The 22,289-nt window shown below is 42.3% G+C and overlaps 1 protein-coding gene across 3 annotated transcripts in view; it reads right to left on the bottom strand.

The window, feature by feature from the left end:
- The window catches only part of EDRF1 (erythroid differentiation regulatory factor 1), a 45,194-nt gene that overhangs the window by 1,256 nt on the left and 21,649 nt on the right, over positions 1 to 22,289 (bottom strand). For 2 of the 3 annotated variants that reach the window (XM_081268006.1, XM_081268007.1), the window contains 9 exons: positions 21,268 to 21,456; positions 20,719 to 20,919; positions 19,343 to 19,561; positions 17,619 to 17,842; positions 16,024 to 16,182; positions 15,719 to 15,868; positions 14,251 to 14,404; positions 6,567 to 6,682; positions 5,305 to 5,456 (listed from right to left, as the gene is read on the bottom strand). In XM_081268006.1, the coding sequence (XP_081124132.1) occupies positions 5,305 to 5,456; positions 6,567 to 6,682; positions 14,251 to 14,404; positions 15,719 to 15,868; positions 16,024 to 16,182; positions 17,619 to 17,842; positions 19,343 to 19,561; positions 20,719 to 20,919; positions 21,268 to 21,456 (1,564 nt within the window). Of the gene's footprint in view, positions 1 to 5,304; positions 5,457 to 6,566; positions 6,683 to 12,295; positions 12,373 to 14,250; positions 14,405 to 15,718; positions 15,869 to 16,023; positions 16,183 to 17,618; positions 17,843 to 19,342; positions 19,562 to 20,718; positions 20,920 to 21,267; positions 21,457 to 22,289 lie in introns of those variants that run through there. The other variant, XM_081268008.1, reaches the window with a different exon arrangement.

The raw sequence follows: 22,289 nt of genomic DNA, 5'->3' as shown, positions 1-22,289 counted from the left end.
GAGTGCATGCCTAGCATGCCCCAGGACCCGAGTTCAACCTCCAGCACCAGAAGAAAACAAAACAGACAGTGGCAGACGACTGTCACATCCCCTAAAAGAAACAGAGTTGATATGGTTGAGGGCACTGGAAAGCCAGATGGCTTTCCTCTACTCTGTTTTTTTTTTTTTTTTTTTTTTTTTGGCAGTATTGGAGACTGAACCTAGGGCCTCACACACAGTCTACCACTGAATTGTACCTTCAGCCCTTTTGTTCTAAATCAGAGGCTTCCTAAAATGCTCAGGCTGGCCTCAAACTCATGATCCTCCCACTTCAACCTCCTGAGCAGTTGGGATCATGGGCCTGCGCCACCACTCCTGTCTCCTCTGCTCTGAACCAACTGCAGAACACCAGCTCTTGCACTGGAGCCACCTAGGACATCGAGCAGAGTCACAGGATGGCAGTACCTCCACGCTGTCTAAGGACACTGGTGCACCTTCTGGTGAAGATGCTCCTCCACTGAGGTACATATTATACCACTCCACTGTAAAAGTTTAATTGGTTCTGAAAATATTTACCCCTTATAATGGATTAATGTATGAGATGCAAGACTAGTAATTACATGGCAGTTCAATTCTAGCCACCCTCCTTTTAATGCATCTACATGTATAAGAGACCCAGCTCACAAGCCAGCAGTTTCACGGCTCCTAGCAAAATGTGACACACCTCCACAGGACAACATTGCCCTTCGCAAAGCAAGGACTGATTTGATTTTACTGTAAAAGATAAGGCCCCCAAAAGTTGACAATTTGGATCAGGGTCAAAACGTCATGTTTCCCACCTTTTTTTCCCCCTTGGTACCAGGGATGGAACCTAGAGGTGCTTAATCACCGAGTGACATCGCCAGCTCTTTTTGTCTTTTGAGACAGGTCTCACTAGGTTGCTTAGGACCTTGCTAAGTTGCTGAGGCTGGCTTTGAACTCCCAATTCTCCTGCCTTTGCCTCCCAAGTTGCTGGGATTACAGGCATGTGCCACCATGCAGGGCTCGTTTCCCAATTTCTAATGCTGTGTTCTTTCTCCTTCCTAGTGTGCAAATTCTCTCCCCTTGCCCAAGAGACCTCTGGGCCCGCCAAAGAGAGCACCTGGGTGCTAAAGTGCCGTCCCCACCAAGCCTGGCTGTCAGGTTCCCCTCTTTCCTAGGTTCCAGGCTCCATTCATCCCTCTTCTGCAGCCTGGCTACCCGCTGTAGAAGATAATTCCTCCCTCCCAATTCCCACTTCTTTGTATCAGGAAAGTCTTTCTTCCCCCAAACCTGCCACAGCATACCAGTCACAATTCATTCACTGTCTGTGCTTGGACTTAAGACTGGCTGTGTTTTAGTTATTATTTTTTTTTTTTTTTGGAGGGGGGAGTATTACTAATCAGAACTCCTGATAACCTTATAGGAAATGCACATTATTTTTGACAGTAATCAGGCAATAGCATTTAACAATAAGAAAAGGCATTTGAAATATAAATTATTTTTTGAGGACAATAACATCATTTGGTTACTTTAGCTGGGTGCCTAAAGATAACTGATGGTCACTGGGATAAAATTCTAAACCCTTTGATTTCTTCAGATGGTACTTCTACATCTTAGATCTTCATCTCTTAGTTTCTACAAATCATGCCCTTCCTGAATCCATTCTCTTCAGGTGTCATTGGCAGAGATTACTTCTACTTTTTCATGTTTTGTTTTTTTTTTCCCATTAAATTAAACCCCAAAGCCACCAAAATGTCAAGAGGTCTCTTTCTCTAAAGCAATGAATATAAAAGTACAGTATAAGAGCAAATAAATTCTTAATCCAAAAAGAAAAACAACAAATCAGACCCCCCACAACCTAATGAACTATTATTCTAGCAGGACAATGCCCATGCAGTTGACACATGATGAAGTACCTTCATGAGCTGAAAATAAAAATTCTTGAACAAATTAAATGCATCTTAATTTTCTTAGATTTCACTGTAATTCTGTAGCAATTTAAGAAAATTGGGATTTCTTATTATTATGTCCAATTTGCTTTTTATTTTTATTTCTTCCCTTAGGGGGCTGGAGAGGAATAGCAGTCAAACCGAAACAAATTAATGTTTCCTTTCTTTTAAGGTCTCATTCTTATTTCCCTTTCATCTACGAGGGGATCCACACTGCTTTGTGGAATAACAAGGCCTGCGCAGGAGGCCTCTTCACACAGAATCAGAGGTTTTATTTGCCTGTTAGTGAAGTGAGACAGAAAGAGGCACTGACTTAATGACTAATAAAGTTCTATTTCTAACCCTTCGATATATTTGTTGTAATTACATTTTTTTTTTTCAGTACAGAGATTGAACTCAGGGGCACTCGACCACTAAACCACATCCCCAGCCCTATTTTGTATTTTATTTAGAGACAGGGTCTCACTGAGTTGCTTAGCGCCTCACTTTTGCTGAGGCAGGTTTTGAACTCGCAATCCTCCTGCCTCAGCCTCCCAACAGCTGGGACTACAGGTGTGCGCCACCGTACTCAGCTTTGCTGTAACAACATTTAACAGTCTTTAATAAATCTGAAAAAAAATATCCCAAATTTTCTAATTACTTTATGTATCATGCATGAAACTCTAAATTATAAACTGTCTTCAACAGAATATTAATAACTTGAACAAACAGGTTAGGAAACCCTCCACTAAGGTAAAAATTATTTAGATCATGCACAGGACTGTTATAACACTATCATAATACTGAAACTATTACCTGTCATCAATTTGTGCAAATCAATGAATTATTGTTTCTCACATATCATATATTTATATTGCCATCTTGTGAAAACTAGGAAACATTTTAAAGTTACCTATTGTTGTCAAGCTAGAAAAGCCACAATCACTTTATCAACTGTGTGTCACTACATGCACTATCTACTTTCCTTTCTGATTCTTCGAAAAGATGGATTTATCTGCCAACTTCACTGAACACATCAGCACACCCTACTGTGTACCAGGACCTGCTGTGGCAGACACTGAAGATCACCCACAGGGCTGAGTGAGATGGCAGTATACTCTACACTGAGACTTCCCCAGAGAAGAGCGCTCCTCAGGCTACAGAGAATGATTCAAATACAACAAGTCTGCCAAGACTGAGGTGCACCCCAAACAACTAAGAAGTCTGGCCAACTGGTCCCCTCCTTTCCCAAACAGACTAACAAGCACCAAAGGACAAGTGTCAGTGGAATATAGCTGGCAAGGCCGTGACAGTGTAGAGAGGCACTCTGCCAGGTGCAGCATGCAGGGATGATCTGTCGCTCCAAGTGAAACAGACACTGAGAACCAGACCTGCCCCACTCTAAATGCCAGGTACAGTCATTTCCCCTTATCTAGGGATACTTTTCAAGACCCCCCAGTAGATGCCTGAAAGTATATACAGCACTGACCCCACATATGCCACGTCTGCTCCTGTATATACACACCTGTGTATATTATACATTAGGCACAGAAAGAGCACAGACCTCAGCCGCCTTGACCTAGACCTACTTTTTCTTAAGTCAAGAACTATCACCTTTTCACCGTAGACTTTTCTTTGTATCTTGAGTTGCCACCACAGCTACTGTTGAGCTCTGAGTCATTACTGTGTGATCTAAGTGACTGAAACGCAAGCATAGTCACTGCAACAGAGAAACTCATGACTGGAGGCTGCTGCTGACCAGTGGGTGGAAGTGCACACACATGCACACTCTGGGCACAGGACAGCTCACGTCCTGATGGGACAGAATGAAAGTTCATCATGCTACTCAGAAGGCTGTGCAAAGACTTGCTTCTTAAATTTTCCATTTAGTATTTTGGCACCACACCTGACCGGGGGTAAACAAATCTCAGTGAGGGGAACTACAGCTAACAGGGGATGATTACATTGCTAGAACTAAGCCTGTGGCATATGCGTAATGACCATAACAAGAAAAGATCCTAACCGCAGCTCAGCTCCAGGCTACAGAATGAACTCAATTCTCCTCACCAACGGCCTAGCAGGTCAAAGATATAAGAACTTTCCAGACAAACTAATTATTTCCCCCAGTCTCTCCTGACTGACACAAGATGTTTGGTTTTCAATAATTAAGTTTGTGAAAGGAAAGGTGGCAACAGCATCCTGGCAAGAGAGGAAGGAGCCACAGAACCAGACTCAGATGACAAGGTGGGAACTGCTCACAGAGGACTGCAAATGACAACGGTCAATTATGTCTAAGGTTCCAATGAAAATGTGGTCTTGTTCAAGGTCAGACCCATAATTTCAGCAGAGAAATAGGTTTTGGAGTGAAGGAATGGTACTGTGTCCCAAATACGACTGCCATACATCTATGTACTCATTAAACCTTGAAGAACTGTATACCACACAGAATTTCACTGTAAATAAAAGATAAAAATTATCTGTACCCTTGTATCATAAATTGGAAAACATAAATAGGATAACAAACAATGGATGCACGGGAGAGTTCTTTTCTCTATTTTCCAATTTTTGTAATACAAGCCAGACTGCACTTATATTTTTAAGAAGAAAGGTATACTATTCCCACTGTCTTTCTGATTTACTGCAATTTCAAATTAAGTCAATACTTTCATAATTAAAGCTCGGGCAAACCCATGTACTGCACAAGATGACAGAGGGACCTGGGAACATGTTGGCCAAGGTGTTCACTCCTTTTTTCTCCCAATTTCCTGGCTTTAGAGGGACTGCAGTGTTCTCCCATCTTTTTTTTTTTTCTTTTTTGGCAAGAGGCTACTGGGGATTGAATCCAGGGGCACATCTCCAGCCCTTTTAGTTTTTTATTTTGAGACAGGGTCTTGGTAGGTTGCTTAAGTTTTGCTAAATTGCTGAGGCTGGTCTCAAATTTGTGCTTCTCCTGTCTCAGCCTCCCAAGTTGCCAGTATTACAGGCCTACACCATTGCCATTTCCTTTTATGGTACAATTCACCCAGAGTAGCCAACTACAGCCCGGACTTCTCACTAAAGATGACATTTAGAAGTATTATCTGGAATATCTAGAGTCTTCAGCTCAGGGCCATTCATCCTTTCAATGGAACAGATCACAATAGGGTATCCACCCCTAGGCAGCAAGACTTTTCCACCTATATAACTGACATGTAGTGGGCCAGATGGAGACACTTCTCACCTAGTTGAAGAAGTTAAAAAGGAATACCACTTAAAATCATGAATTTTCCAAATAAAAGACAAGAAAGGATACAACTATTTCTTTACAATGTCAGTTGAGATTATTCATATTATTTTCATAGAGAAAGAATTTTTCACAAATAACCATGTAATTCACCTTGTTTTCTTTTTAGTTGAAGACAGCAGTTTGATGGACTGGAGGAGGAGGAAGGACAATCGAGATTCAAATATACTGAGGAGTTTGATCACTTCTTCTCTGTTAAGACTAGGAGAAGAATCAGCAGCTGGACTGGTCTCACCACCCTTAGGCTAAAAACAACAAAATGAAACTTCACTAAGCTATCCAGCAACTGTAGTTTCATATCAAAATGACAAAACTGCAGTTTCATTTATCCATTAATTTAAACCCCAAAACAAAATAAAAAGCAGACCTGAAATCATTTTGATACAGGAAAACACATAATAAACGTGTCCCACACCTACCAAGTGCTTAACCCTGCACAACAAGCTCCTGACTCCCCAGCATCACTCCCTGCAGGAACACGGCAGAAAGGACACCACCCAGGACTCTCTGGGCAGCTTGAGTTCTAGATTGACCAGAAAACTAGAAATTCCTTCCCCTGGAGCTTGTTTAAGCCATTCACCATTCAAAAGTTCCAGGAAGTATAGTGGAAATTATGAAAAGAAGCTCAGGCTTTTTCTTTCTCTTAAAGAACAAAACCAAAATAAACCCCAAACAGAAAAGCTGAAGAGCCTTTATAACTTGCTAATCAATACAGCATATTCTTAAAAAACTTTTAATACATATAAGATATACTTGCAACTGATTCAAAATTTTTAGTTCTACCCTGAAGACATAACCTCTATGGTTCACCCTTGGAGTGGCTTGGTCTCCAGGTGGTGGTGCTGAGCTGGCAAGGCTTTAACAGGTGCGGTCCAGTGGGAGGCAACTAGGTCATGTGGGTTCCACCCTTACAAAGGGATTAATGCCTTCTCTCAGAAGTGGGTCAGGTGTCCTGGAATAGGCTTAGTTCTCACAAGAGCAGGCTACTAGAAAGCAGCCACCTCGTCCTTGGCCCCTTCAGTACAGGTTGAGTTCCTTTTCTGGCTCTCCAACATGTTGTGACACAGCCAGGGGGGCCTTGCTAGGACAAAGGTGCCATGCTGTCTGGACCCTTTGCTACCAGAACTGTGAACCACAAATACTTCTTTGTAAGTTACCCAGCCTCCAGGACTTTGTTATAGCAATACAAGACAGACTATGACATGCACAAACCACTCTTAAAATGTTTTTATGCAGAGCATATATGTACACACACATGTAGGTGTGTACAGACACATTTATAAGAATGCCATATGATCATATATACATTCACCATTTAGCATAAGACACATAAAAATGGTGATTTTCTTCATTACCTGGTCAAATTCCTCTACAAGCTCCTTCCGGATGAGCTGGAATGCATGCTCAGTCCTCACCATGATATCCAGAGCCCCAGAGAGTGTTTTTAACTTTCCAACGTTGCTATTCTGACCTAAAACAGTAAAAACAAAATGATCTTTCTTTTGCCCATCAACCTAGAAACTCATCCATGTTAATGTTGTAATGAAAAACTGGTTTTCAAACGTGATAGGGATAACTCATGAGAAACCCAGCAAATTAATTTGTTTAATTTTCCCTCAAGAGAAGTATTAAGTCTAGACAAAGTAATAAATACTAATTGTTCCCCAGCCTCACTATTGACTTGGTCAAGGTGAGAACACACCTTGGAAGAGGAGCCCTATCTGGAGCACTAGGGTCAAGAAGAGTCTGTGGTTGAAAGCCGTCCCACTGTTTGCCAGCTGCCTGACATTGGTCAAGTCACTTAGCACTTATTTGTACAGTAAACATGTTATCTTTCGGTTCAGTCAGGAAGTCAGACCGGATGAATGAGTTTAATTTTACTCTAGGGTTTATTGTTAAAATGTTTCTAAAGCTATCAGAAAGCAGAGAGCACCTTAAACCCTACTCTCTTGGAGCTTGCATCAGTGTGTGTGCAGTGGCATGCACTACACCATTAGTCTTCTCCAGAGGGAGGGCTACATTTTGTCCTTGGCTCCTGGAGAATGCTTTCTTAGCACTTGGGATATCCCCCATGGTAAGTATCTCTGTTTACCTGGGAGGCCTTGGGCCATGCTAGATAGTCTAACACTGTAACTTATCATGGGGGCTTCTGGGCCTCATGGTAATAGCTCAACCTCCAGAGAACGGGGAGACTAAGGTCAGCCATGTGGCAATTAACCAGGTCTATGTGACTAAATCCCAACAAAAACTCTGGACACCAAGACACAGGTGAGCTCCCTTGCACATAATGCTCCATACCACTGAGGGGAGTACCGTTCTACCTGTAGCTCCTCTGGAGAAGATAACTGGAAGCTCTGTGCTTAACACTTTCCTGGACTCTGCCCCATGTACCTCTTCTTGTGGCTGATTTTGACATGTACCCTATTTCTCTTAGAAGCCACAGTCAAGCGTGGAACAGCTTTCAGTGAACTAAGATGTCCTAGTGAACTGCTGAGCCTGAGGGTAATCATGGGGACCCTCAAACTTGAGGCTGGTGTCAGAAGTGAAAGTGGGCCTGGGACAACTGCTGCTGTCTTCCTTTGCAGCATAATCTCAAACTTTAAAACAACAAATCTTAAAAAATCAGTGGAAAACATTAGAATGAACTGGATATAACTTTGCTATGTTCACATATGAACATATGACTAGTGAAACTCCATATCATGTACAACCACAAGAATGGGATCCTAATAAGTTAAACTCCACATATGTACGTCAAAATTCACTGTACTGCCATGTATATCTAACAAGAACAAATAAAAAATGGCACTGGGGTGTTGAGAGCCACAGCCCAAGGGGCCCCAGCAAACTTCCAGCTGCCAACTGATTGGTCCTCTGCGGTGATGCTCATTGGGCTGTTTCCCGGCCCTTTCAGACCACGGAGCTGTTCATTGGGGGACTTTTTTGGCTCCGCCCATGCGACCCAGCCAATCGGCCTCAAGAGCAGGAGGGGTGGGGGAGGTTGAGAGGCTTATGGGAAGCCGGTGGTGGCAGTTGGGCTCTGAGGGTTTTCTGAAGAGCTGTGTGGTGCGTAGTGTGTGGTTCTAAAAATAAAGTTTGTTTCTTTTGACAAGTGGCTCCTGAATTGTGCCCGGCCAGACTGCGGCATTTGGTGGCCCATACGGGGAACGACTGAGGGTAAGTGATAAGGTAAACTGCTCACCCCTGAGGGCAGGGCGAGAGGATGGGTAGCCATTTTAAGATTCTTCTTTTGTTTCGCTTTTAAGTTGCCTGTCCCTGGAGATGAGTGAGACGGAAGAAAAACCGCTCACATCTGAGGAAAAACTATTTGCATCTGAGGAACAGATAGGGAGAAAGGACGGATGGACAGACACTTCAGGAGGATAGAAAGGCTGATATAATGATTTTGTGTTGTTCCATTTTTGTTTCATTCTGTCTCAGTTTTGTTTGGCGTCATCTTGTTGGGTTGTATTATAGTAGAAATATGGGATCAGAAATTAGTAAAAAACAAACCGAAAGAGTGTTAAGTAAATTGTTAGAGGAAGGAGGCATCTCAGTAAAATCAAGAACACAGGGCATACATTGATACAATACAAAAAATGTAGCCCATGGCTTTTTAAGGAGGAGTTGTTAAATATATCACAATGGAACCATCATGGTGAAGATTTAAAAAGAATAGAAAAGAAAAGCCCAGGAACTCTGCCAGTTGGCACATTGCCATTGTGGACATTCATATCTTGTTTGCTTAGTCCAAAGCCTTCAGTTCAGACAATGGTAGAGGAAGGAGAAGACATAATGATTCAAGTAAAAGAGAAGGTCTTTCGAGCTAGTCAGACAGAGGAAGGAAGTTTAGAGCAGAAAAAGCCATCAGGGGAAAAGTTACAACAGGAGACTGTTACTAACACCTTTCTATCACTAGAGGGTGTAAGTGTCCAACCAACAGCGCCACCTCTACAGGAGACTGCTACTAACAGCATTCTATCACCAGAGGGCATAAGTGTCCAACCAATAGCACCACCTCCATATGCTGGGAGGCCCCCAACCCCCGCAGTTGATAGTTGGGATTCTGAGACAGGATCTCAAATATTAACATGCCCTGTATTTGAGCAGGCAGGAGGGCAGCAAATTCACCATGCTTTAAATTTCAAAAAAGTGAAGCAGCTAAAAGAGGCTGTAACAACCTATGGTCCTCAAGCACCCTTCACTGTAAGCATGGTCAAATCCATTACCAACTTGAACATGACACCAGCAGATTGGGCTAATATGTGTAAAAGCTGTGCTAAATGGAGGACAATACCTGTTATGAAAGGTTGCCAATGAGGAATTTTGCAAGGAGACGGCTAGGCGAAATGCAGCAGCTGGTTATCCTCAAAGAAATCTAGATATGTTGTTAAGAAAGGGACCTTATGAGGATCAGCAGTGACCTTTTTACCACAAGTTAATCTTGGAGTCAATCCTAAAGGTCTGATAAATAATTATATCTGGCAGATGGATGTCACACACTTGCCAGAATTTGGAATATTAAAATATTTGCATGTTACACTTGATACTTCTTCCAGACTTTTGATGGGCTCCCTTCATGCCGGAGAAAAAAACTAAAGATATTATAGCTCTTTGCTTACAAAATTTTGCCACTGTGGGCATTCCAAAACAGTTAAAAACAGATAATGCCCCTGGTTATACTTCTACCTCTTTTAAACAATTTTGCTCATCATTTGGCATTACTCATATAACAGGAATCCCATAAAATCCACAGGGACAAGGCATAGTTGAAAGAGCTCATCAAACTATTAAAATGTACTTATTAAAGCAAAAAGACGGAATTGGGAAGGGGTATATATTCCCCAAAGATAAACTTAAAATAACCCTTTTTACTCTAAACTTTTTAAACTTGGATTCATCAGGACTTAGTGCTGCGGAAAGGCATATGTGTCCAAAAAATGTACATAAGCCCAAGGTACTTTGGAAGGATATTCTAACAGGACAATGGGAAAAGGTCCTGACCCAGTAATTGTCTTGAGTCGGGGGTCTGTTTGTGTGTTTCCACAGGGAGAACAGCAGCAGATTTGGATTCCAGAGAGATTAACTAAAGCCATTTCTACAGACCAAAAAGAAGATGATTTGGCTCAAATCCATAACAGCTGATATCCAGAACTCCAGTTTGGCTACCCTTACATCTGCAACAGAACCAGAATGCTTTTTTCAATATCTATTTTATTATTACCCTTTCCCACATCATGAAGTTCTATTTTGTTTTTTTGAGCTCGTACAGATCTAGGTTAATGTTTTGCTGATCAGTTCTATTTTTGACTATAGAGTTTTTAAACATTGCAATGGAGATTTCACCTGTAAAAAGTTACTATTATGTTATGTGTTGTATGTATTATGTGTGCACACTTGTGTTTTGTGTTGTATGTTTGTATGTACGTATGTCCATACATCATATATGATAAGCGCTCATGAAAAAATTAATCCAAATATTTTTTTTATTCACGTGATTTAAATGGTTTAATTTAAATTGGGTAAACAGCTGTTGAGGATTGTTTTAATATGTGAACAAAAAAGGAGGTTAACAGATCTGTTTGTTTACTTTCACCTTTCCTTTTCATTATACTTAATAATTCTGTTCAAGATAATGTAAATTGTTCAGAAAAGTGTTTTTAGTGCCTTCTGGAATGTTACATAATTTTTTCTTTAGCCATTATTGCCAGAATTCCTATCTTCATCCCAGTGCCAGTGAAGACAAAGATAAAACCAATCTACAGCTTCTGCAATAGCTATCACTGAACTGCTTGCAGAACTTGCCTGGACTATGTATCACTTGTATGCATTGTGAACTCACTTGTATGCATTGTTAACTATCTGTTGGTGCAGCGACTTGTGGTAGTGTTGGGGTATTTTTGCTGATGGTGTCATCAGTGGTACAATTTTTCCAAAAAGGAGCCGTCAATTGACTTGGTGTATCTTCCTCCCTTCTGCTTGTGATGGCATTCAGCTAAAAGCTAAAATTTGGGGGCCAACAGAGGTGAGGCAAAGAACCTCACCCCCGCCCGCTGGTACAAAGACATATCCACAGGTGTGGCTGTAGCTGGACCGGTAAGATCCAATTGCAATGGTACCAACCTAAGACAGGAGGCTGATGCCTTGAGGTCAACTCATCCCATGACGGGTAAGAACCATATGTAGTACTGGACAACCTAAGGCAGTCACAGTCCCTAAGCCACATGCTTGTTTAAACAGAGAGGGGGAGATGTTGAGAGCCACAGCCAAAGGGACCCCGGCAAACTTCCAACTGCCAGCAAACTTCCAGCTGCCAGCTGATGATTGGCTCACAGCGGCCCCAGCAAACTTCTAGCTGCCAACTGATTGGCTCCTCTGCGGTGATGCTCATTGGGCTGTTTTCCCGCCCTTTCAGACCACGGAGCTGCTCATTGGGGGGCTTTTTTTGGCTCCGCTCACGCAACCCAGCCAATTGGCCTCAAGAGCAGGAGGGGTGGGGGAGGTTGAGAGGCTTGTGGGAAGCCAGTGGTGGCAGTTGGGCTCTGAGGGTTTTCCTGAAGAGCTGTGTGGTGCGGTGTGTGTGTGTGTGTTCTAAAAATAAAGTTCGTTTCTTTTGACAAGTGGCTCCTGAATTGTGCCTAGCCAGACTGCGGCACTGGGGGGAAAAATATCAGTGGACAGATGTGTTTTCAGTGTAGATCTGACACAGGGAAGAAAGCTCTGAACTATGTATGAAAAAGCTGTTGGGGCAGAGGGAAGAAGACAAAGAAAGGTAAATGTGAGCCCTAAGTACTGAAGAAGAAAACAGTAGGTCATGTGATTCCTTTGAAAGGTTTTATACACTAAAAATTTTTATACATTTAGTCTTTATTGATGTGGCTTACAAAACCCAGAAGCTTGGCTAATAAAACCTTCTGAAGTATTTAAATTGTTTTCGTAAGGTACACAGGCTATTAAAACTTTTTTCTTTTTGGGCAGTACTGGGATTAAACCCAGGAGATCATGCTCTACCACTGAACTACACTCCAGCTATTAAAACATTTAAAATGGGCTGGGGATGTGGCTCAAGCGGTAGCATGCTCACCTGGCATCTGGCATATGTGCTGCTCGGGTTCGATCCTCAGTACCACATACAAACAAAGATGTTGTGTCTGCCGAAAACTAAAAAATAAATATTATAAAACTTTTCTCTTTCTAAAAAAAAAAAAAAAAATTTAAAAAACAGAATTAGTTACATTATCTTAGCAAACTTATTCTTGGAATCTATTAGTTTTATAAAAATGAGGCCTACTCAAGTTAGGTGTGAAGGCACACACCCGTAATGCAGGGACTCGGGGGCTGGGGCAGGAGGATCACAAGTCTGAAGCCAGCCTATGTACTTAGTGAGACCCTATCTCAAAAAAAAAAAAAAAAAAGAAAGAAAGAAAGAAAAAAGGAATGTAGCTCCATGGTAGAGGAGAGGTAGAGCACCTCTGAGTTCAAACCCCAATACCCACCTTGTCCCCACCCAACAAAAGGAAAAAAAAAATGATGCCTGCTTTTTCTAAAGCATTCAAACAAGCTACATAATTCACCTCAAACCCATCCCAGAAAGAGGTGCTGCTGATCCTGCAGACCAACCCATGTGGACACACACCATGCATTACTATGTTGGCAAATAATTAGCAAAATATAGCAAACTTTTAGAAACTATTAAAAAGGTAATACTTTCCCCAAATTTACAAGGTTCAATGTGAGAATGAAGGTAGTGAGAATGTGTTCCCAGTCCCCTCCTCAGGCACATCCTTCCAAGGCTGCTTAAGCACCTACACACTAAGACACAGGTACGCATGTGTATGTATGCACACACACATACACATATATTTTGAAAAATGGGTTGACTGTTCCTTATCCAAAACGCTTGTTACTGTGTTTCAAACTTCTGACTTTGGAATATTTGCATAGACTTTTTATAAGTTGAGCATCCTTAATCACAAAATCAGAAATTTGAAATTCTCCAAAATCTGAAACTTTAAAATTAAAAATTTAAAAAGCAAAATACCAAAGTGAAGCCAAATGAATTGCTGCACTCCAAATAAATTGTTTCCTTACCACAGAAGAGATATTTTTCAGCCGGGCACGGTGGCGTAAGCCTATAATCCCAGCAGCTCAGGAGGCTGAGGCAGGAGGATCATGAGTTCAAAGCCAGCTTCAGCAACTTAGTGAGGCCCTAAGCAACTCAGTGAGACCCTATCTCTAATAAGAATATGAAAAGGGGGTGGGGATGTGGCTCAGTGGTGAAGTGCCCCTGGGTTCAATTCCCAGCATGGGGGGAAAACAAAAGAGAAAGTATTTTTCAAAAATCCTCTCTGTTTTAAGAAGAAAGCTAGTGAGAGAGCAGTAGAGGGTGAGAATTCAGAAAGCACTGACTAGAATGGCCCCTTGGTGTCGGCCATGGAAGCAACACAGGAAGCACTCCCACTTCTTTTCACAATTCCCCCACATCCCAAATTATCCTAAGTTTCATCAGGCTCTATTTTAGCATCTATTCTAGAACCACAACCCAAAAAGCTGAGCGTCAGTTCCATATTTAAAGGCATTCAACAAGAACCTCTACTTCTCTATTGCTGCTTCTCCATCCCCAAGTTTTGCATGCCGATTTAAATATTTGTCTAAATTGACAGCTCTGTTTTAAAATGCACCTCAAAAAGCATAGCAAAGGGCTGGGACTGTAGCTCAGTGGTAGAGTGCTTGCCTAGCATGCGTGAGGCACTGGGTTCGATCCTCAGCACCACATAAAAAAAAAAAATGAATAAATAAAATAAAGGCATTCTATCCATCTACAACTACAAAAATAAATAAATAAATAAATAAATGTTTAAAAAAAAAAAAAAAAGCATAGTAACTTCTCCAGGTCCCTGCGTAAGGCATGCCTATTGGCAAATTAATAAGAAAACACCATCAGTTACATCCAAGAGCAATCCAGAGGCTCTAAGACTCCAGGAAAATTCCACACTGAGCCAGTGCACACGGATCTGAAAAGTGAGACATCAGACTTACTGGTCATCTGAAATTCTGCAAATGCCACTCTTTCTAACTGCACTCTAAGTAGTTCACATGGAGCGTCTTTGAGGAGCTGAAAGAGCTTTACAGCTTTGCTGTAATGAAGATCTGCCAGCACCCGGTGCTGCTTCCTAAGATGTTCATCACCAACCTAGAACCAAAAACAAAATTTAAAAATGCAATTCTTAAGGCTTGGGGTTCATAGTAACTAGTTATTCAAGTATTCTGACTGGATCACTAAATGCTTTTCAGTTGTTTACTTTCTTCCTACAAGTCTTTAAGTTTTAGCTCTTACACTTAGGCCTTCAAGCCACTTAAAGTTGATCTTCACTTATGCTGTGAAGCAGTAGCCCACTTCTGTTCTTCTGCACGTGGAGAGCCATCTGTGCCAGCTCCATTTGCTGAGGAGACTACTAGTCTTCCCCCACTGAACTGCCTGAACATACTTCAGATTGCTTTTGTCCTGAAGATATTAAGCCATTTGGGCAAACTTGAATTTTGGCTGGGGGTGGGGGTCTCCTATGGTAAGGGGACCTCAGATGGGGAGCACCTCAGCACAGTGGAAAGAAACCCTTTCCAGGTAAAGCTGGGTTTCAAAGGCTGATACTCAGGGTGAGGGGTCCAGAAGAGAACAAAGCCCAAGCGACTGTACAGCATGGTGTCCAGGTATCGAGCCAAGGAAGGGGAAAACAATGCACAACAGACTGAGCAACTACAAGGACAAGTCTCCTGCAGAAGCAAAGCAGACTCTCTAAAAGAGGGCAGCTTCAACCTGGGTATCAGGTGCTTCCTCAAACTGGAAAACACCAAGTTCAGTAGCCACAGTATGGGTAACTGAACTATGCTGTCTTCCTTGCACAAGCACTACCGAGTTGTGAAATGAAGAGCTACCTGCACTGATGTGTGGATATCAAAAACATGCCTTTAAGCAAAAGGCAGTAATCCACAGAAGGATCCTTGCAGTTCAAGTCATTCCATAAGTCTCACAACCACGTAAAACCCAACACATCAAGTGGCAAGACACCAGACAGCTCTGCACCAATCTGGGTGCCTGGCAGGGCAATACCAGCAGGGTGCTAGGGGCTCTCTAAAGAGCTCTCTGTTCTAACTCCAGGCAAGGTCACAGGGGTTTCCTTCCATCAGTCTTTACCTGCACCTCTGCTCCACCTGTGCTCTCACAGGCATGCTTTGTATCACAATAAAAAAAAACCAGGAGACCGTTACTTCAAAGTTTGCTCAGAACCATTACTATAGTTCTGATGCATTTAAGACCAACTAAGTAACACACCCAGCAAATGTATAATTTTCAAACCAAGACCTGATCAAATGTAGTAGAGAAAAACATGGCACAAATGAGAGGAGGAACACCTGCTCCATGGGTTTTTCTAAAGTGGCTAATTAGAATTCATAACAAGGAACACTTGTAAATGGTCTTGGAAAGCAACTTAGCCTGGAACAGACATACCTGATTCCGCAGACAACTGTGGTACATGGAAGCCAGCCTGTGATGGATGGTTGCTGCTCGATACTGACAGAGAGGCTGTCGGGCAGACGCCAAATCAACGTCACAGTACTTCAGGGACTTCATCATAGCCTCACTGACTTCTTTTTCAATCTGTTTTTTTTTTTTTTTTTAAGGGGGAGAAAAAAATGACAAGCTCACAATCACAGACTAAGAATTTCACAATGTTTAAATACTGGTTGTCGAAAAGATAACAAAGGAATAAATAAGGCTGAAGACTCATTTCATAATCCAGCAAACCTCCCGACCTGCTCCTGAGCCTTTCTGGATAACGGAGCATAATCCTGTTGTAGAGTTGCCATGGTAAAATAAGTAGTGGACAATTCCCAGTTCACTGAGTCCCAGACGGCTGGGTGTATGTCTCGAGTTCCTAATGACCTCAGAGCTTTCAAATAGTAATCAACAGCCTGCAAGGAAAGAAAAGGTGAGAATTTTTTACTTTGTTTACAAATATACCAATACTGCATTAAAAATAAAGTATACTTTTTTTTTCATATGAGGGACTGAACCCTGAGACACATCCCCAGCCCCTTTTTATTTATTTTGAGACAGGGTTTTACTAAGTTGTGTAGGTCCTTGCTAAATTGCTGAGACTGGCTTTGAACTTGTGCTCTTCCTACTTTAGCCTCCCCAACCACTGGTGCACACAGGTGTGTACCACCGTGTCTGGCACAAAATACTCAAAACCACCCAGATGTTAATTTAATGACGGGGAAAACTTATAAAAGGACAACATTATGAAGAAAGGAAAAAAGAGCCAATGAAAATATTTTGACAAGTTTATTTACAGTGGACTAAACCCTTCATCTGAGTCTCCAGCAGGTCAGTCCTTAGTGCTATTTTCTAACAGCCTGGTGCACAAGGATGTATTTTTTTCCAGTTTGTTTCCCTTTCTGAATAAAAGTTACAGTTTGTAGAATGAGTCAATAGGAGAAAATAATTTGAGATTTTCCTGCAAAAAGTCACTTCTCTCACCCTATCTCCCCCATCCTCAAATATGTGACTCTTGCACTTAAAACAAATCACAGTATCTACTATACTTCTGCTGTTTCCTTCTGTGCATGTAAAAACTTAAGAGAAACAAAAACAAGGTTGCTTTTATCTCACAATTTACTATGCCATGAACATTTTTCACAAATGTCATTAGACAGCGTAAAAATACTCAATTATGGAAGTGCTCTTTCCCTGTGCCTGACAATGGATGCTATCATGTGGCCATCTGATAGACAAAATTTTATATAAATTAAAATTTTGATGTTTTTCTTACATATTAGCCATTTACTTTTTTTTACATGTATATATTTTTTGTTCACATTTATTTGCCTTTTTTCTACTGGAGTGGTTTCCTTTCAATGATTCTTAATTCTTCATATAGTAAGGATGTACTAACCTGACAGTCATTTGTGTCGCTCTTACTACCCTGGATCATGATCTGCTTTAACTTTACCTGCTGCTGTGCACATTTGCACATTTAAGTTAATTCATCTTAGGCTCCCTGTGCCATGCTGGGGAAGTCCTCCCCCCACCCCCGCCCCATGCCAACCTCTACCTCCATTTTCTTCTGGTGCTTTTAGCTTCCCCCTCTCCATGTCAATCCTTAATCTACTGGACATTTCTCTGATAACCCACATAACTTACTGAATCATCTTTTCCCTAACAATTCAAGATATTCCTTCAACAGTAGATTCTCACCACCACCGTTAGGCAAATTTCTATAAGTATGTCAAATCCTGGGCGATGGTTCAATTATTTTTAGTTGTGTAACATTTTAGTGGAGTGACAGCCACAGGTAAACAGAAGCCAGGAGTGAACAGACCAGGCCCACCACAAGCAGGCAGGTTACCTTGTTATAGTACAAGCCCTCTTCTGGGGAGAACTCCCGTCTGAACTCATCCCCTGCGCTACAGTGTGCCTGAGCGCAGATGCGCATCAGTCTTCCTGTGTTACATAACAACAGAGCCGCATTCGTAGCATCCTCAATGGACTCGAAGTTGTGAATCCCCTTTTCAAAACAAGAAAAGCTTTTTTTCCACAACTGTTGCTCTGCAGCAGACACAGATTTGCTCACTTCACAAAGAAAGAAAGAAAACAATTGCATGAGCAGATGTCAGTGTGAACCCAGCACCGTCCCTCCAGGTGAGGGTGACAGGAGCACAGCATTGACAGGAGCCTGGTGGAAAGCCAGCTACCTGGGCCACTGCAGTGCTCTGCTCTCACCATGACTGACATGAAGGGAAGGGTGTACCCCAAATCCATCTGGTTGAAGCCTTAACCCCCATCTTAGACTGTGACTATATTTGCATCAGGCCTTTAAAGAGGAAACTTAGGTTAAATGGGGTCCCGAGTTAATATGACTGGTGTGCCTGTACGTGAGGGGCGATGCCAGGGCCGTGCACACAGAAAGGGTTAAGTAGGGACACAGCAGGCCACTGAAAGCCTCAGAGGGATCCAACCTTCATCTTGGGCTCTGGCCTCTTGAACTAGGAGAAGTATATTTCTGAGGTTCAAGTCACAGTCTGTGTATTTTATATCAGCCCGGTAACATGGTACAACATTTAATGTATATTCTCATTATTAATGGACTGACATTAAGACAAGCAAGGTAAGACATCTGAGCAAGGTGCTATTTTGTACAAATTCAAATGCTGTCCCTTGGACTTCTACGAGGGCAGTCTGTTCTATCCAGTTGTCCTAGGTTCCTAAGAGCCAGCCCCATGCTCCCCCACAGGCCACCTCCTCCAGATACCCTTAATTGCACAGGCTCTTCTTGCAATGAACTGTTTGGACAGGCTCCGTTCACAGCCCAGCAGGCGCCTAGCTGTTTTCAAGTCACCTGCAGCCGCATCCCAGCCCCACCTTCTCACTGTCAGCCTTCAGGCTGTCATCCGCTCACATGGCCTCTGCCGTTACCACAGGAAGGGCCCTAGCTGGAGCTGCAGAAGCCCTGGCAGCTCCCAGCCAGACTTCTAACTTGGGCCTCTTCACACACAGGTCCCACAGCCCACCGTGGCCCTGCTACTCTCGGGTGCACCACACTCTCCACCGGCACTTTCGTGGTGCTCCCTCATCTGGAAAGCCCTCTTCCTTCACATTTGCCTGCTGGGGTGTACTCGGCACACACTGCTCCCCTCCACCACAGCTTCTAAGAACCCTACAACCTCTTTGAATATCTCCTTTCCCCACTCTCCTACTGTACTGCATTTGAACTTATTTACAGCACTTTTTAGAGACCTGTATTCATACCAGGCTTTCCAACCAGAAGAGGGACCAATTATGCGTCCAACACAGAGCCTGGCACGTGGCTCACTGTTCAAGTGGTTTCTGAACTGACCAGATGTGTATGAAGTATAAAAGTTGGGAAGAAAGAAGACACGGAGCTGATGGAGCCCAAGGGAAATTATGTTTTCCCCTTATTTTATTTCTTGAGAATTTTAATAGTAAAAGATTTTTAAAACAGAGTTCCTTTTAATAACAATCAAGTGCAACAGTTCTTAGCCAGCCCATATAAAATCAGCATGACTTATATAACAGAACACAGATTAAAGAGAAGAATCCCAAGATACTCACCCATTCTCTCAGTCTGTAATGCAGCAGCCTGATTCATGTAAAACACACCAATTTCATTTCTAATGTTGCCCATTCTCTTCAATACTTGTACATAGTGTTCCGGATTTTGGCTTTTTAAGTCACTAAACTGCAAGATTTCATTAGCAGCCTCATAGCATTTACAACTAACTGAAAGTTGACTTTCTAAGTCTGTAGACAAATCAGTTGCCCATGCAAATCCTTTAAAAAAAAAAAAAAAAGTTAGCAGAAGCCATATAAACTCTTCTTCCATAATATCTAAGTGGGTCAGAGATTTTAGTCAAAATACAAAATGCAAAGCTTCATAAATATACTGTCTTAATCAATAATACACAATTTTATAGTTTCATAAATACCCAGATTTTTCCAGCTGGACTAGTACACACCAAAAGCTATCCACTGATACATAGTAAACAGTTTTTAGTTTTAATGGAAATAGTACTTGAAGTAAAGTTAATATTAAGTCACAAGCAGACAAGTCCCAGCTAAGTCCTCAAACTTACAAACTTACAGCCATCTAGTGGGCTGGAGTAAGCAAGCGCAGAACCCAAGTTCAAGGGGAAAAAGGCAGCGCTCCTCCTGCTGACACTCAGATATGGGGAGACTGTGATGGGAACAAAGCACACTGAGGTTTTTCTACTGTGTCTATTAAAATATAATGACCAATTGAGATAGAGGGAGAAGGGGAAAAAGGAGGGCAAATATTAGGCAAGGACACTGCACCCTTGTGTGCTCCTCCAGCCGTCAACTGTCCAGGATTTTATGGGAAGCGGATATCAAATGTTATAAATAATTTTAGAGCATAAAAAAGCAAGTACATGATACATTTCAAAAGCACCTTCAGAAGACTGGCCTTCTGCCTCATCTGCCCCTGATCGCAGCCTGTGCACTCACAGCATTGGGCTGAGGGACTGCTGCTGTGCAGTGCTGCCCTAGTTCCCACTGCAGCCCTGGACAACCCAGTGACACAAGACAGTGGCTATGAACTCATGTTAAAAATAATGGTCTCTTTATCTTGGCCCCACATTCTTTCAGAAGGTAATTAATACACTCTCACCAACTTACTATTTTCCAAAGGAAAATGTATGGCTTGGTCTGCTGACCACTAAAAAAACTCTCATAAAAAGAAGAGTGTTCAGAGAAACCCATAACTGTCTTCACCTTATTTTATAGTCAGCAATAATAATTATATTTAAAAACCTTTTGATAAAAACAGGAGGATCATGCTTGGTTTTAAAACTAAGAATGAAACAATACAGCAAACACTGAACGACTTAGGTTTCTGCCACTTGTCTGGACATAAACAAGCATGGGCTTCTGGACAGCACCACTGTGCACACGAGGCCTCTCTGGCATACCCTGGCAACTAGACTCCCTGTGGAGGCTGTGCAGGATCTCCTGGTCTTCTTTGGTTTGGTAGTGAAACTCTTCCAGGTGTGCTGCTCTGTTACTTGCATTCTGGGCCAGCATGAGCTGGATGTCACCACAGAGAGTCAGATATTGAGAAAGAAACAGCAACACTTCAGAGAGCATATTGGTACACAGACAGCAGTAAGTATCTATTTGGAAAATAGTAGGAAGGAGAAAAACACAAAGGCATTAAAATTATTGTGCACAGTAAATGAAGAAAATCTGTTACCAGCTGAAAGCTAGATACCACTGCATCTGCTCAAAGTTCATTTTGTGCCAGGTAGCAGATATATTTCAGGTGGCTACATGTGTTTCAAAATGAAGAGATGTTAAGCTGCAGAGCACAAAATAAAATTCTAGGTAACATACAGAGGGTTGGGAGAAGCCATTTTAAGATCAAACTCCACAACAGGAGCAGGAGTGAGGGCCCACCGTGACCTATGCCTTCAGATGCCTTCAGCCTCCCTCCCTGACCCCACTTACTCTTGGTGGCTTACCATGGCTCTGCAAGGCCAGCTTAATGTATCGCAGTGCTCTCCCATATTTCTGAAGACTCATGGCAGCATCAGACAAGACATAATAGGCCTTTGATGACTTGAGAATCAGCTGGAGTTTCATTTTATGTTGCCAAGAACCAGGGATCATTCCAGATTGACTGGAATAATTACCCTTCTGAAGGGAGCCCACTGTGACATGGGGAAAAAGAGCACATTTTACTTGAGCACAAGTCTTACAATAAAAAGATATTGTCTGTTGCTTGACAGAAACACTGGAGACTCAGATGCTACTGCCATGTTGAGACTGGTGAATACTATGCTTCCTTGCCTAATCTCAAAGGAGTCAAATGGCAGCGTTCAAACTCTTGCTTGAAGCTCCAAACCTTCCGCATCCCTGCGAGGGGCAACTGACATTCTCTTTTGCGATGCCTACAGACTGACATCTGCCTCTTGTCTCCAGTCTGAAATCAACCTACCAAATATTATGCCTTCCTGAAGCACAGCCCCAATCTCAGTCAAAGCAGGTCACTAGACAGAACAGGGCTTCTAGCACTTGTAACCATATACATCCGAGCTACTTTCTACATGCCATTTTTCTAGCCTTTCTACTACTCCACCCCTACTGCCCATCAGCCAGACTCAAGTCACTACCTGTTGCCTTCGCAGATGCCTGGCTCCTCCTGGCTCCCACAGCAGCCCATGGTTTCCCCACCAGGAACACTCAAAGCGCAGGCTACTCCACTCCACCAATGACCACCTTTGTGCCAAGCACAGGGCCAGGCACTAGGAACCGTGACATGGAGTCCTAAGGCCTTTGCCTTGATAACATAAACCACACCAAATATACTCATTGTGATTACAGACATAAGAGCAAAATGCTTTGGAACAAAGAACAAAAACACATGCTTTTGTTTAAAAAAAAATTTTTTTTAGTTGTTGATAATAATAAAGTTCTAGGTGGTGATGAGAACATGCTAGACAAATGCTCCACCATTGAGCTACAACCCCAGCCCCCCAAACAC

This window comes from Spermophilus citellus (assembly GCF_964194105.1).
Source record: "Spermophilus citellus genome assembly, chromosome: 15".
Taxonomy (NCBI): Eukaryota; Metazoa; Chordata; class Mammalia; order Rodentia; family Sciuridae; genus Spermophilus; species Spermophilus citellus.
This window is presented reverse-complemented; position numbering and strand designations above follow the sequence as displayed.